This window comes from Anopheles maculipalpis, chromosome 2RL (assembly GCF_943734695.1).
Source record: "Anopheles maculipalpis chromosome 2RL, idAnoMacuDA_375_x, whole genome shotgun sequence".
In the NCBI taxonomy this organism is placed as follows: domain Eukaryota; kingdom Metazoa; phylum Arthropoda; class Insecta; order Diptera; family Culicidae; genus Anopheles; species Anopheles maculipalpis.
In genome coordinates this window covers 63,866,041-63,881,104 of record NC_064871.1, presented here as the reverse complement: position 1 = coordinate 63,881,104, position 15,064 = coordinate 63,866,041, and the positions used below count along the sequence as shown (strand labels likewise).

The following is a 15,064-nucleotide window of genomic DNA, read 5'->3' as shown; positions in this document are numbered from 1 at the left end:
TGACAATAGCTTAAACAACTTTGTTTGTTGGAGAAAAATGTAGGCTAAATCTTCACAATGGAACATTCTGTGTGTCACCGTATGTGCCCTCGCCCGGGCCCTCACCCGAACGCAGTTGTGGAAAAAGTGCATCAAAGCTCAGCAAAGCCAAATCACGATCAATTTCCCGACGTCTTCGCTGCTGGCTCGTCAACTCGGTATCTTCCCCCAGCTCTACCTGGTTGCGCTCGAGAAAAAGTTTCATTTGTCGATCAACGTCACTGTCGAAAAAGTGATCCAACCGCACCGCCGTACTATCTAACCGATTTTGCATTTCGGCAAAGTTCGCTTCCAGCTTTAGATCGTCGGCCACGGAATCGGTGTTGGTTGTGAGTAGATCACCGATTTCCTGCGACTTGTCGCCTATTTTACACAGACTGCAGCGTGTCTGTAACATCTTCCGACGTGCTGCCTGTAGCTCCATCCGTTCCTTGCTGAACTCGATCTTCTCTTTAGCTAGCCGATCTTCGCGCTCGGACACCTCACGGAACTGGCGCTGCACTAGCTGCATCTTGAGCTGCATGTTCTGTTCCGATTTGCGAAGAGTACGGTAGACCGATTCTGCGTGACGTTCCCTTTGGGTAGCTCGATCGATGGCGGACTCAAGTTCCTCTTTGGCTTCACGTAGTTTGCTTTCGCGCGTCTGCATTTCGCGACGTTTCGATTCAAGCTGACGCTGTAACTGTAAGTAACGATCTTTCTCCGAGTCTGCTTGACGGGCCGCTTCTTCAGCTACCTTAAGGGCAGCGTCCACTTCAGCGCGACGAGACACTCCCGAACCAAGCGCATTAGCGTTGGATGTTAGTTGGGCAATAGTTTCCAGTTTGGCTTTCTCCTCCGATAAGGTTTGCCGTTCCTGTGCCACTTTGTCCATCAGTCGAGCGTGTTCTTCTAGCTGTGTTTGCTTAAGCTCAGCGATACGAGATTCTTCTCTTTCTTGTCGGTCGCGAAGAAATTGCTTTTCTTTATCGAGGCTCTGCTTTTCCGCCTCGAGTTTAATGCACTTTTGTTGATACTCCCAACGCTCTTCCGAGGATATCTGCGGAAACAGGTAAGGATGAAAAAGGGTCATTTTGCGTTGGAATAATACGCGAAATACTCCTACCTTACCTTTGTCATTTCGGTAACTTTACTTTCGAGCGTTTCAACCAAATTAAGCAGACGAACGTTTTCCTCAGCAGCAGCCACCCGGGAACGCTCGAGCAACCTTTGTTGATCCTCGAGTTGTTTTTCACGGTGCTTCAACTGAAGCTCTTTTTCTTTCTGTGAAAATTCGATCTGTTCCTGCAGCGTGTCCCGAAGCTGTTGTAGATCTCCGGACGCATTCTCCAGATAGCTGGAGGCACTTTTAAGCGTCTTTAGATAGGATTCATTTTCCTGCACGATGGAAAATTCAAGCATCTTTGATTCACGTATGGTGGCTATCATTTCTCGATGATCTTGCCGCAACTGTTCCAAACTTTCTTCGTAGCCTTGTTTTAGTTGTTCGATCACCTTACGGTGCTGTTCCTCCATCGACTGTACCTTTGCTTCGTGATCTTTAACCAGCTTTTCCCTCTCTTGTTCGGCGATGCTTAGTTTGGTCCGGTAAAACTCTTCCAATTGCTTGTTATCGTGCTTTAGCCTAGCTTCAATGATGCGAAGACTGTCCTCGAGGAAAATCATTTGTTTTTTGTAGCTTGATTCGAGTATCGATAGCTCTTGCTCGTGGTTCGCCGAAAGGTTCGAAACCATATCTTCCAGGCGTAATTTTTCCATTTCCAACCGCTTCACATCTGTTTGGAGTTCTATCTTCTCTGTTGGATTCGAATTTTCGGGAAGGTGTTTGAAGCCCCTTTCGGAACTTTCTAACCCATCTCGATCAATGAATGGATTGGCGGGCATTGTAGTTGGTTGACTCATAATGAGTTGAATATTTGCATTTATTCGTTGCTGCTGTTTGGCAAGTACCTCTTCTAGGGCAGTGTGGCGTTGCATTTGTTTCTGGAGCAGATCGTTAAATTGAGCTTCCTGTCTTTTTAAAATTGCCTGTTGTTTCTGTTGCATATCGATCAGTGCTTGTTCTTGAGTTTTCATTTGTCCGGCAACGGATAGTTGGAACTCTTGCTGCTGCATTGCCGCAATTGCGCTCTGTGCTTCTGCCTCTCCGATCTGGAGCGTGTTGGTGACCGTTTGAGGGTCAGGAAATATCGATTTGGGTTGAATAATGGGTATGGGTTGGGAAGTAGCAATGATCATTTCGGTAGGTGGAGGATGTTTTTCCGTCTTCGCTGGCACAGGAACTTCAATGGAAACAGCTTGCGGTGGTTGTGCAATTGAAGCAACTGGTACATTGGGTACCGTGGCTTCACGTGGTTTGGCTAGTGTTGCACTCATCTGAATAGGATCTAGTTCCTTCGCAGGTGTATCATCATTCAAACCTAACCAATCGGCGCCAGCTTTTTTCGCTTGCTTCACTTCAGCGCGAGCAGTCTTTTCATCCGTAGTTGAGGCAAATAGTCCTAAAGGATCGTTTAGCATGGATACGGAGGACTTTCGGCGTCCGCTTCTCTTGGGCAGTACACCGGAACTTGGAGCCGTGTTTCCGCCACTAGGTGCGTAACTTCCGGTAACTGTGCTTTCGGGCGGTGGGAGATCGGAAGTTTCTAAAGATTGGCGAGGTGCAGCTTTTCCCGTGGTAGGCGGTTCCTCTAGAGTCGTGGTAAGACTTTGTCTAGGTTTAGCCATAACACTTTTCGGTGGAATTTCCTTCGTTGATGCCGTTAGAGAACCACCCAGAATATCGTCAAGAATGCTGGATTTGGTTTTAGGTTTTTTAGGATCAAATCCCAGATCTGCCAGCAAATCACTATCATCGAATGAAATTTCCTTTTTCTGTGGGGTGGCAGCTTTGGTGGACATAGCTGAGCCAGTTAGCTTACTTGCCGGGGTGTCCGATTTTCTTCCCTGCATGCTGGTTAAGCTTGATGGTTGGTTGATGGTCGATGTGGTCGAAGGTTTCGTGTAATCCAGTGATGCCGGTTGCATTTTTTCTGCTCCAGTGCTGGATTGCTCCACCGTTTTGGGAAGCTGAGTTGCTGTGCTCGTTTTGATACCGAACAAGTCCTCCATCTTACCGGGTTTGCTTGTTTTGGTCGGCTTTTTGGTAGTTTCGTTTCCAAACAAGCTATCATTACTGCCATCACTGAGCAATCCTTCTAGAGGATCGTCCAAATCGAAATTCATCGCGATTACACTTATACTTTATAAAGAATTTGTTTTTTAATGCGATCGCTGAATTAGATTTGGTTCAATTTTATGACACGGACAGGCTTCAAACAACAGAAAGTTTGTTGAACAACAGCTGTAACTATAGAAACGATTTGTTGTTGTATTTTATGTACATTTGTTTGATTTACTATAGGAAAGCAAATTTCTTGTTTATTATGCTTGTTTGATGATTATGATTAAGATGATCGCTTAAACCAAATTGAAAGCAATAAAATTAAAAATTTAACCCCAAAATGAAATAAAACACGTTTCATTCAACGGCCATCACGAACCGAAATAAAAGAGATTCAAATTGAAGTAGAAACCCACTGTGCAAGAAAATCACCTCACCAGGCAGACGGATTTTGACGTTTCTCTGCAGTTGGGCGAAAAGCGAAAACAGCTGTGAAATGACATAACAACTTGAAAAACATCAACAAAAGTTACTTTTCGCAAAAAGTGCAAATCGGTGCCGGAAAATGTTACAAAACATAAAAGTGGAATGAACTAAACAAATATACATAGTCAAGAAATATTGTATAGTTTGAATAGTTTTGTTTTAAAATGTTGTTAAACATCGCTCGCACTGCCTGTAGGACATCTAGTATAAATGTGTTCCCAAAACCCGGTCACTCATCGATAACAGCACCACCGGTGCGATGGTTCAATGGGAAAGGCATTGACTCACAGCGGAAATTTAGAATAAGATCAACAGTGTATTATGTCGCTGCTGCCGGTGTGTTGACGGTTGGATTGAGCTACGCAGCTGTCCCGTTGTATCGGATGTTTTGTCAGGCATACAGCTATGGAGGTACCACGAGTCAGGGGCACGACGCTGAGAAGGTTGAAAGTATGCAAAAAGTAAAGGACAGAGTGATAAAGATCAAGTTTAACGCCGATATTGGAGCGTCCATGCGGTGGAATTTTAAACCTCAACAAACCGAGATCAGGGTAAGTGAGGGACGAGACGATGGTTGAACAAAAAATGATAAAACCCTCACCGTATTACAGGTCGTTCCCGGTGAGACTGCGTTAGCGTTCTATTCGGCAAAAAATCCCACGGACCATCCCGTTGTTGGCATTAGCACGTACAATGTGATTCCGTTCGAGGCGGGAGCGTATTTTAATAAAATACAGTGCTTCTGCTTCGAGGAACAGCAGCTTAATCCGCACGAGGAGGTTGACCTGCCGGTATTTTTCTATATCGATCCGGATTTCATAGAGGACCCGAAGATGGAGCTGGTCGACTCGATAACGTTATCCTACACTTTCTTCGAATCAAAGGACGGTGTAAACATACAAATGCCAGTGTATGCAAAGAAGCATGGTTAAATGAGAACGGTGTAGTGTGTTTTTAAACATTGTTAAACGTGAGTTTTTACTTTCAATTGCAATTGCAATTACATTGATGACATAGGCCGTCCAGTTGTTGCTGTACATCCTATTGACTAATTGTATTTAGTGAATGATTTTGTTTAAATTTAAATTTTTAGTTGTAGTAAAACGATTTTATCTTTCAAATATGCACGTGTTGAATCATTTGGAGAATTAGTTAAACCTCTACATTTCAGTTCCGTTAAGAGATAAGCGATAATACAATTAGCAAACATAATGTAAGAGCTATTTAACATGACTAAAGAATGTGGTGACTTTCAATTAGCATTGATACCTAATTTAAAGAACCGTAGATGTTGTATAAAATCTTAACATCTTAACAATTTAATGGAAAATTATTATCTGTTCTGGTATTTTTTTTTTAGTCGGTGTGGTGCGTCCACTGCTTGTCTACCACGCATTCTCCGTGCATGAGAACAGTTTAAAGACTCTTCCAGTCTTAGTCCATTACAGCGATGTAACAACTCCGGCCTTTGGCGAGTGTAATGTTTATTAATGAATTGAATGAACATCGAATCTCATCCGGATCGTTCAACCGTATTGAGAATTGATTATCCATCTACGTGGTTATCAGCAAGTCTAATAGGCCAATCGATCGATCGATCGGTCAATGTGACTTAGTTGGTCGCTATGGCAAGAAGAAGTATAAAATTGGACGAAGAAGATGAATTACAAGAAATCGTAGCCATTCAGGTCCGCAAAGCAGGTTTCGTGACATTGTAATCAAAAAGGTGAATATAATTGTGAAATTATATTCGAATTACAGTGCAAAGCTCACCGAGGTCTGAGGCAAGGGGACGGACTCTCCTGACTGTCGTTAAAAATCGTTCTGGAGGGTATCTGGTGAACCGAGGGCTACGACATCCGTGGCACGATTTCCCCCCCGATATCTCTAATTCCTTGGCTTCGCGGATGGATGATATGCGCGGTGTGCGAAAAGTATTAGATTGAGGATCAATGCGACGAAGACAAAATATCTGTTTGCCGGCGGCTCTGACAGTGATAGAGCCCGTCTCGGAAGCAGAGTATCAGTTGACGGCGACAATCTCGAGGTGGTAGAGGAGTTCTGTTACCTTGATACGATCGTAACTTCGGACAACAAAGTGCCTACTACGGACTCCACAAACTCCTGTAATCCAGAGGACTCCAACAACACACGAAATGCATGATTTACCGCACCTTGATACGTCCGGTAATCCTCTAAGGACACGACACGAGGACGCCAATGCATTAGCCATTTCGAACGACAGGAGCTAAGGACTATCTTTAGCGGTGTGTGTGTGAGGCGTGTGACAAAGGAGAATGAACCACCATCTAGCCAAGCTGTTTGACGCTGCTGATATCCTGACGGTAGTCAAAGCGGTACGACGGTTGTCTTCCGTGGCCGGCGGCCTATAGATTTCAATAATTTGAAATTTCCTGTGGCCTGGGGCCTTAGGGTTAAAAAACTGTTTCTCGTTAACGAGCTGTACCATCTTGCTGGCCAGTAAATGGCTAAACCATCTCCAGGATCATTCCAGTCATCTAACGGCTTACTAGACTTTATTGATGTAGACGGCCCGGTTTACATCAATAAAGGGGCGGCCAACAGCAGCGTCGGTCTTCAAACGGCAGGACTGGGGTTCAAAACCCATCCGGACCGTCCCCCAATAGTGAAAACTGACTATCCAACTACGTGGTATCGGAGAGTCTAGTTAGCCATTTCGATGGATGGCGTGACCTTTTAGAGATCGTTAAACCAAAAAGAAGAAGACTTTATTGATCCCATATCGTGGGATAGTCAGTCCACACTACGAAGGAACTCTCCGGACTGTCGACTTTACCACCGGGCTGTCCAAAAATTGAAAAAATGTCAAAATTAGATAAATTCAAGGATAAGGTAATACAAAATGGCTTATTCGACTAATTCATACCACAAAGCCCAATATTTAATCGTTGCTACGGGGATGCGATTCGTGCAAAGTAAAATAATGACAACGCGGCTACTACTATTCCATTGAAAATACCCTGAAAATATGCGCATATATTAAATAACGCATTACCAAATAATGTGAGGTTAACAAAAGACGGATTAAATCAACAAAAGCAAGCAAAGAATAGCTTAAATTAGAATGCAATGAGGAATCATTGTTCTACGCAGTCAAACACGCTTGTTTCAAGGCTTATAAAACAACACTTAACGTAGAAGATTGTCGACAGTAAGGTATTAGCCGTTACATTCGCCATTTACTATGGTGAAAGCGCGTACAGGCTCGCTTTAATTAACACCTAATTAATCGCTCCAAATATCAAAGCCAGTACGGAGGTCGGTGCCGTAAGGTACCTTTGCGATTTTCGCTGTTGGTAATGTTCTTTAAAAATTGTCATACATCAACACCAGCACAACAGGAACAGGAAACCACCGAGTAGAGAAACAGTCAGTAACAAAGGGGGAAGCGTCTGCGAAGGGGTACAACAAAATGTTTTTATAATTTGCTTTTGCCAGTAGCCATATTCATGGCGTTTAATATTAAGAACACTGGTACCGACGGTATGGATGAGATGGGCACCTTGCATGCGGAAACGTTTAGCGCTATGCCCAGCTGGAGTGGTAGCCCGTAGGCGGAACGTTCATAATATGTTGGTGGTTAATTTTTACGGTGCGACACCTTGGAGTATGAGTACAGCAGTTTTACGGTACGGGAAATGACGAAGAGTGAAAGTGTGGAAAATTGTACACAATTTTTTGTTTTGTTGCGTTAATATACTACCCACCCGACGACACCGACACTCGGGCATCCCCAGACAATCATTTGCATACGTTTCGGTTTTTTTTTTGTGATTGCTCTGGTTGAAAACCATTTTTTCCCGTCACCAGCGTCACCGTGTTTGGGGACTCTCGCACCGCAACCGGAAGCTGAAACAAGCTCAACAGAACAGAAGAAGGATTGCGGGGAGAATAATCCCACCACTCGCAGTAGTAGCTTTCCCGGAGAACCTGTGGATAAAAAAGGAAAACTGTCTTTCAATACTGGAATGAGCCACGCAAGTCCGTCGCAAGGGTGTAACTTTCATCCGGTGGCTGCAAAAAGGTACCCACAGACAGCGCACCGAGTAGAGCGATGTGTATAGAGTCGAAAAATAATCACCCTTGTCGGGGTGTGACGGGATGAGTTAAAGCAAAACGGTTTTTCGTACGTTGGGCGGGTTGATTTTTTTCTGTACTAATGTACGCCATGCGGCACACAGGTGTCATGGTGTCGCATAAAGAGCTCCCGTCAACTGCTGTGATGTGCACTCTCGGTGTGATAGCCCGCGTTGATGATGGATTTTAATTTCACGCCGGTGTACCGCTCGAAAAAGGATTTATTAAAAGGGATCAATTAAATGCTATTTTGAAGCGAGTGTTGGGGTTTTTTGTTGTTGTACTTTCATGCTGCCTGTATGGGGCTGTGTGTGTGGAGAAGATAACATCCGGTAACAGTTGTTTTAACTTTAACCACAGCAGGGTTGCGATTTGGAAAGCGAATGAATTATTTTGGTGCATTTAAATGATTGGTTCACAGGAGATTGCTCGCAGTTATTCGTAGTAGAAATTATTCTTGTCTTTATTACGCCTTTAAAAAATAAAGACTTTGAAAACAGTGCCCACAAATATTGTTGTGGGTTGCTTGTAGCTTGTTAGTTTTGGAAATGTTGAGGCTTTAAACCACCAGCAACAATAAGATATTAAGTGTAGATAATCTACGGAAAAGCTATTTCTGGTCCTATCGTTAAATATTAGTTGCAGTGGATTTGGGTCACCATTAGACATGACATCAGAGATGTTTTGCTCTGCTTCCGAATCCAGACTTTAAACATAGTATTCATATACTGCTACTGTAGCTAATTTTGGCTCTTCAACGTGAACAAGTCTGTCCTGTCATTGTCGGCTTCCTTTGACTTACTCTTTTACCTTTTACCCGTAGCAGGATAGTAAGGCCGACATACTCCATACCGTAGACTTCTGTAAGATGAACCGATTAACCACTATAGCTTCGGTCACCGGAACGACCAGTTCCGCCATTTTCATCGATCGGTAATGAAATTAAAATTGTTGCAAATAACTCAATGCATAAAAAAATTTGGTTTCTCGACAGTTAGTAAACAGTTCTCGACAGTTTATGCACGGCTTTCATTAGCATGTTTTCAGCTCGTTGAAGTCTTTGAAGATTTGTGTCTAGATCTTGGTCGCAGGATGATTGGAAAATGTCGTCGAGCAATTTTATACATTCGCTGTCCAAGCTAAGTTTTTTTTGCAGACAAAATTGATCCTGATATTTTTTGCTCAGTGATGAGCAGCAGGGTTGCGAATCGTGTCTAGTGTGAACAATTAACTCATTGGAAGGAAGGAAATTTGACAGAATGCAGATCGATAGGCGTTGGATTGTTAGGAAGCTCTCCAAGATTTTGCACCATTTAATGAAAATCAGTTCAGCACCAGTAATCAGAATCAGAAATAATTCAAATGTATGTAAGGATGGATTGGACATGTGTAGTATAGCAGCTAAACATCATGACCCTCAATCACGAATGATCGTGCAACCATTGCGTTAAGAGGTTAGAAGAATTTCGCAAAGTTGCATAAATCATGCGGTAGTGTATCGTTAATAACAAGAATAACAAGATCTTTCCTATTTTGTCATTATTCGGAATATAATAGAGATCAACCAAACAAGCGCTTGTTATTTTATTTAGAGTTTATAAACAAGTTGAGTAACAAATTATTTAGTGCACAACGATTTGCAAGACTTAGTTAAGAAAATAGAGTAAACACACGTCTCTATTATGATATAAATATAAATATATAAATATAGCGTTCTATCCCTCAGTAATTCAGCCTTCGTTAGACGACAGCATTCATCGGACCGTCAAGATTGGAGAACATTTATACTATCTTAACTTTTTCCTTTTCAAAGATGCTTCGTGGTAGGGAGGTAGAGTAACTGAAAGAGTACTTTCTGCTGTCGTCTTCTAGATTGGTTGTATAACTATATCTCTATTAACTATTAACGGTCACTACCGTTTTTCGCTGTATGTCAAAGGCGTAGAAGATAGTATCCACCAACTCTTCGATTATCATGTTTCGGTAAAATGGAGTATTTACTCCATTTTACCTTCGTAAAGTTCTGTTATGCGAATTGCACCTGATAATTAAAATTATTTGTTAATTGTAGACTAATTGCTGAAGCAAGAACGTGTAGAGCCTGGCTTGAAGCTGTTCTAGCTCTTCTTCTGGGGATGGAAACTAAATGTGTGTGAATGTCAAGAATTTCGGACACTTTAGTAAATGGTTCAAGCTGATTAAAAATACTGTCTTTATTAAATATTCTAAACTTTCCATTAAAAAGATTTAGTTTTTTACTCTTTTTAAAATTACATAACACCTGTGGATAATAATTTACCACCGTAAGCATGGTAGCCTCTTTCCTTTTTATTTACACAACGTTGAGCTTGTTATCGCTCTGTTGTAGCCGGGTCCGCTTGTTGGATTAGACAGAGCGACATTTCCATGCTGACTGTTGGAACACTTCTTTTACATGCATGTGTATGTCTAATGGGTTAAGGAGACGTGCCGTAAAGAATGAAATGGATGTAGCTAACTAAACACTCGCCTTCTGTCAGTACCAATCGATGCTCGTGTGGCTGAAGATGCCGTCTGAAGTCCCCCATTCGCGTTCTTTTGATGGTATTTTTGTGAATTGCAGCAAAAAAACGGGTATGAAAAAAGCGTTGACAACTGCTCTGCATAGCCATGCAACCTGAATAATGATACCATTTCCAATTGGTCGTAAGACGTAGGAATGGGGAACGCAAACTACCTCCAACGCCCGCATGGTTTATCGGTACGTGTATCGGCAGCGAACCGAATTTCAACGACATCATTAAACCGAAGCGCAATGGGTAGCGGATTCGGTGAAATAAATTTCCTCTGATGACGATCATCATGGAGTCAATAGGACAACGATTTGACGGTAGCCGCAAATAGGTTTACGCGGCACCCATTGCTTCTCCTGTGCTTCAACAGAAACGGTGGGTGGAAATTTTATTTCAAAATCCGTCTGCTTCATTCTTCCCGGTGTGTAGCTCGGTGGTGCGATCTTTGGTGGAATGAATGGTATGAAGGCGAAGCTCACATATATGTCAGATTAGCCGTCGAAAATTGACTGTATCGGGAGAAATTATTAGCACGGTCTCGGTGATACCGTGGCAGCTGGGGAGACGGTTAGGACAATTTATGTGTTCAACCACAGCGATATTACTTTCTTTGCGTGAAAGACGTCCATCTTCGCGTACAATGCTAGTATGGGAGGCAAATTTCTAATTACAACACATTTTGTACCATTATCCTGTAGTGTTGACATACTGAATTCAACTAACTTTATTTTAAGTTCTAATGAAATCCTACTTTCATACCGGTCTGCAGTCATTCAACTAAAGCTTGTCGTTTTACGACATTGATATATATATTTGGTGGAATATTCTTGAATCGTTTCGTGATATCTCAATGCTTGTCATATATTCATTTGTAGTCATTTCCACCTCATGTAAATGAGGATAATAGTGTTTCCAACTCTGAGATTGATTGAATCATTGTTAATTACCAAACATGATTAATGTATGGACCTGTGCATCTGTTGGTTTTCGATTTGTTCTACTAGATGTACGGGAAGCTATGGGGTAAAGCCTTAGAATTGGTAAGTCAAACAGCATAATTGGTGATTTAATAGTGCATTGTGGTTTTGTATCCAGTCTCTTCAGCTGCAGGCGTATTGTCGTCCAAATTGATGGGTTCTAAATTAGAAGTTCTTCTTCTTATTGGCTTAACGACCTCTAAAGGTCATGCCGGCCATCGAAATATGGGTTACTAGACTCTCCGATACCACGTAGATGTATAGTTAGCCCTCACTATGGGGGGACGGTCCGGATGGGTTTTGAACCCCGGTCCTGCCGTATGAAGACCGGCGCCGCTGTCGCCTATACCACCGGGTCGCCCTCAATAAGAAGTTATTTTCTCTCATTATCTTGTAAAATCTCGTGCGGACTACGTATGCTCTCCTTTAATCTACGTTAGACTGTCATGTCGTCTAATGCTTTGGACAGATTAATGAATTATTTGGGAAATAAATCAATAATTAGTGAAATAAATAAAGCGACTTTGGCCTGCTGCTGAAATCACTCCATTTCTACGGTAGATTCTCCAAAAAGATTTGACGGACTGTGACGTCCGGTACCATTCTTTTGGCATAACTAGTCCACAGGAGCTTGACAAGTCTATTTCACTGCACAATAGTGAGATCATCGTACATATTTTAGCGTCAACCATTTAAGTGTGCCCTCCAATTTACATCTACAAAACCTGTATGTCCATTCTGAAAAAAATAAAATCGCCGAACTAAGAAGCCCTATGTGAATACTGGGAATATAATTGCTCTATTCCGTCCCAGTCCTAGTAACGGATCAGTCCTCCAGGAGGCCTTAATTGGAATTGGAATTGGAATTTATATTGGGTACAATTGCAATGACCATATCGAATGCGCTGATAAGTAAAATGTTGTATGATGTTAAAGGGCTTTAAAGGGCTTATCCATACATTTCTTCTTTGAAGATCAGTAATAACTAACAACGCTGTTTGTAGTCCAGCCAGAGGTTTTAAGCCGTTAAATCAATCTGCTGCGTTTTGTAGCTAAGTAAACCTCAGTAAAGCATTTAAGAGCGATTTCTACGGCTTTGTCTTAAAATTGTCCATCCACCTTCACTTGACATGCTATCCTGGCTATGCTAACACATACGTCATTTAAATGGAGAAGAATAACACTGTGATACCGTCATCTTATCCTGGATTTCCAGTATGGCGAAATTCTGGTTATAAGATTACTTTCCACCATGGAATCCCCTTTTATAATTTCCAAGTTTTCCCATCAATGTGTTGACAAGTCGATTCTGGTAATATCACATTCTTTTTCGTTTATTTATAGAGGCTTTGAGTCTTAGAGACTACATTCGCCTCTAACTGGTAATATCACAGTGTTGTAATTGCTGCACTCAGAGTTCTGCTTGGTTGTACCTAAAGTTAGTTTAAAGTTTCGTATTTATTTTTGGGAGGGAGTCATGCGAAGCGCGGGCTTCGATACCCGGGGCACGATTTTCACCCGATCTCTCCAAATCCTTGGCTTCGCGGATGACATCGACATCATGCGGCGGTGTGCGAGGCGTATACCCGACTGAAATGCGAGGCCAATAGAATTGGATTGTGCATCAATACGACGAAGACAAAATACCTGCTTGCCGGAGGCTCTGAGCGTGATAGAGCCCGACTCGGAAGCAGAGTATCAGTTGACGGCGACAATCTCGAGGTGGTAGAGGAGTTTTGTTACCTTGATACGATCGTAACTTCGGACAACAAAGTGTCTACTACGGACTCTACAAACTCCTGCGATCCAGAGGACTCCAACAACACACGAAATGCATGATTTACCGCACCTTGATACTTCTGGTAGTCCTCTACGGGTACGAGTCTTGGACTATGCTGACGGAGGACGCCAATGCACTCCCAATTTTCGAACGGCGAGTGCTAAGGACTATCTTTGGCGGTGTGTGTGAGCAGGGCGTTTGGCGGAGGAGAATGTACCACGATCTAGCTGAGATGTTTTTCGGTGCTGATATCCTGATGGTAGTCAAAGCCGGAAGGATACGTTGGCTGGGGCACGTGATGAGGACGCCGGACTCATGTCCCACAAACAAGGTGCTGGTCAGCGACCCGTTCGGCACGAGGCGTCGAGGAGCACAGCGAGCCGGCTGGATCAAATGGAGTTTAACCTGACGGAGTTCGGCTGCAGCCCTAGACTGAGTTTGGAACGGATTGGGCCTGGGAACGGATTGGCGACCGGGCCACCAGGACCATTGGTGAGCAGGCCAAGAAGATGAAGATTTGTTTTTGAGCCGATTAATTGTTTTGTGACACTTGATTGTCGGAGTTGTTTTGTGGCAATAGTAACTTCTTCTTCTCCTTATTGGCTTAACGACTAAGGTCATGCCGGCCATCAAAATTGCTTTCTAGCCATTTCGATTTTTGAAATATCACGTAGTTGGTTTGTCAGGCTTCACTACGGGGAAACGTGGCAATAGTATAATATCGTCTACTTCTGGAGCATCTAATTATTCATTAAATTATTACTTTGATAGTTCATCAAAACGCTTAGCCCATCGCGTAAAGGTCTTTGGATGGTAATAAAATTTAAAAAAATATGATAAGTCCCACCTCTTACCCCAACACAGGTTTGAGAAGGACGGAATGATCTTTTAGATATTTTTACTCTAATTGTATAATAAAAAAAATAATAATAAACCGTAAGTGGGGGCGTCGAGGAACATTTCGAGCAATCCAACAAGCCATCAACATATCTGATAAGACCAACACAATTCCTCCGAGGAAGAAATGAGCCTTACTTCACGACAATGGTATTTCATGGTATCTTTTACGTAGCGTTCCAACGACCGAGGAATGGGACTGATCCACCACGTTTAAGAACACCGCTGCGAAATGCATATGACCAGTTCCTCTAACACCAACGGATGGATTAGGGCACTACCTTCCGAAGCAGGGAAATCCATATATCCATAATCCATCAATGTATGAATTCCGTTGTGAACTTCCAGACCGTGAACACTCAATGAACCTGAATGACATCAATCTGTCTACTTATGCGCGCGCGTGTCTTAAACTTGCGTTGTCTCTTTCTTTTGTATTTTTTTTTTAATTAAAAATACATAAAAAAATCTTATCATCATCATCTAGATCATGATGACAAGTGCAGTTATACAACACAGAGTGAGATGGACATCTACACATATTTAACTTTACACAAAATAAGTGATCAGATCCTCTTCCTTATTTTAAATAAAGAAACACATGTGAAAACAAATAAAGAAGAATTTAGTGTAGGATCAAACCTTTTTATGTTTTATGAAAAATTATGTTTGTTCAAGTAAGATGGATTAATTAAGAAACACTAGCGCATGGTCATTCCACCAGACCAGACATTCCGACCTAACAATGAAAAGAACTCTAAGTTTGTATAAAATTTAGTTAATAAGACAGGCAATTTAGTCAGCAGATCCCATTTAGTTGAGTTTTTTTTCCTACAAAACTACAATGTTTAAATAATACATATTTCTTTTTATACATACCCTCCAATAAGCGATTTGTTCTCTGTTCTCAAATTTATTACAGCACTGTGAATATGAAAAGACAGTAAAGTTGTTGTTTTTTATTATTTTAATAATTTATTAAACAATTAAAAATATGCTTTCGTTTCCACTGTATAAGAGGTTGTTGCTGTCTTCTTACAATAGTAGATTT

The 15,064-nt window shown here is 42.0% G+C and overlaps 4 protein-coding genes across 4 annotated transcripts in view; 1 reads left to right on the top strand and 3 right to left on the bottom strand.

Moving 5' to 3' along the window:
- The window catches only part of LOC126556283 (histone H1-like), a 591,209-nt gene that overhangs the window by 184,222 nt on the left and 391,923 nt on the right, over positions 1 to 15,064 (bottom strand). The window lies entirely within an intron of this gene.
- The window catches only part of LOC126556243 (39S ribosomal protein L2, mitochondrial), a 471,612-nt gene that overhangs the window by 89,354 nt on the left and 367,194 nt on the right, over positions 1 to 15,064 (bottom strand). The window lies entirely within an intron of this gene.
- Positions 53 to 3,264, bottom strand: LOC126567356 (fas-binding factor 1). The gene is made up of 2 exons (XM_050223582.1): positions 1,150 to 3,264; positions 53 to 1,078 (listed from the first exon to the last, which is right to left on the bottom strand). Exons 1-2 carry the CDS (start codon positions 3,262 to 3,264, stop codon positions 53 to 55), a joined length of 3,141 nt encoding a protein of 1,046 aa, XP_050079539.1.
- Positions 3,853 to 4,662, top strand: LOC126556292 (cytochrome c oxidase assembly protein COX11, mitochondrial). The gene is made up of 2 exons (XM_050211536.1): positions 3,853 to 4,239; positions 4,300 to 4,662. The coding sequence occupies exons 1-2, from the start codon at positions 3,853 to 3,855 to the stop codon at positions 4,618 to 4,620; spliced, it is 708 nt and encodes a 235-aa protein (XP_050067493.1). The 3' UTR covers positions 4,621 to 4,662.

Excerpts from the sequence above, each read along its gene's own strand:
- LOC126567356 (XM_050223582.1), bottom strand. The coding sequence starts at position 3,264 with ATGAATTTCGATTTGGACGATCCTCTAGAAGGATTGCTCAGTGATGGC. Across the intron at positions 1,079-1,149 it reads AAGTTACCGAAATGACAAAG|ATATCCTCGGAAGAGCGTTG; the intron begins GTAAGGTAGGAG and ends CTGTTTCCGCAG.
- LOC126556292 (XM_050211536.1), top strand. The coding sequence starts at position 3,853 with ATGTTGTTAAACATCGCTCGCACTGCCTGTAGGACATCTAGTATAAAT. Across the intron at positions 4,240-4,299 it reads CTCAACAAACCGAGATCAGG|GTCGTTCCCGGTGAGACTGC; the intron begins GTAAGTGAGGGA and ends ACCGTATTACAG.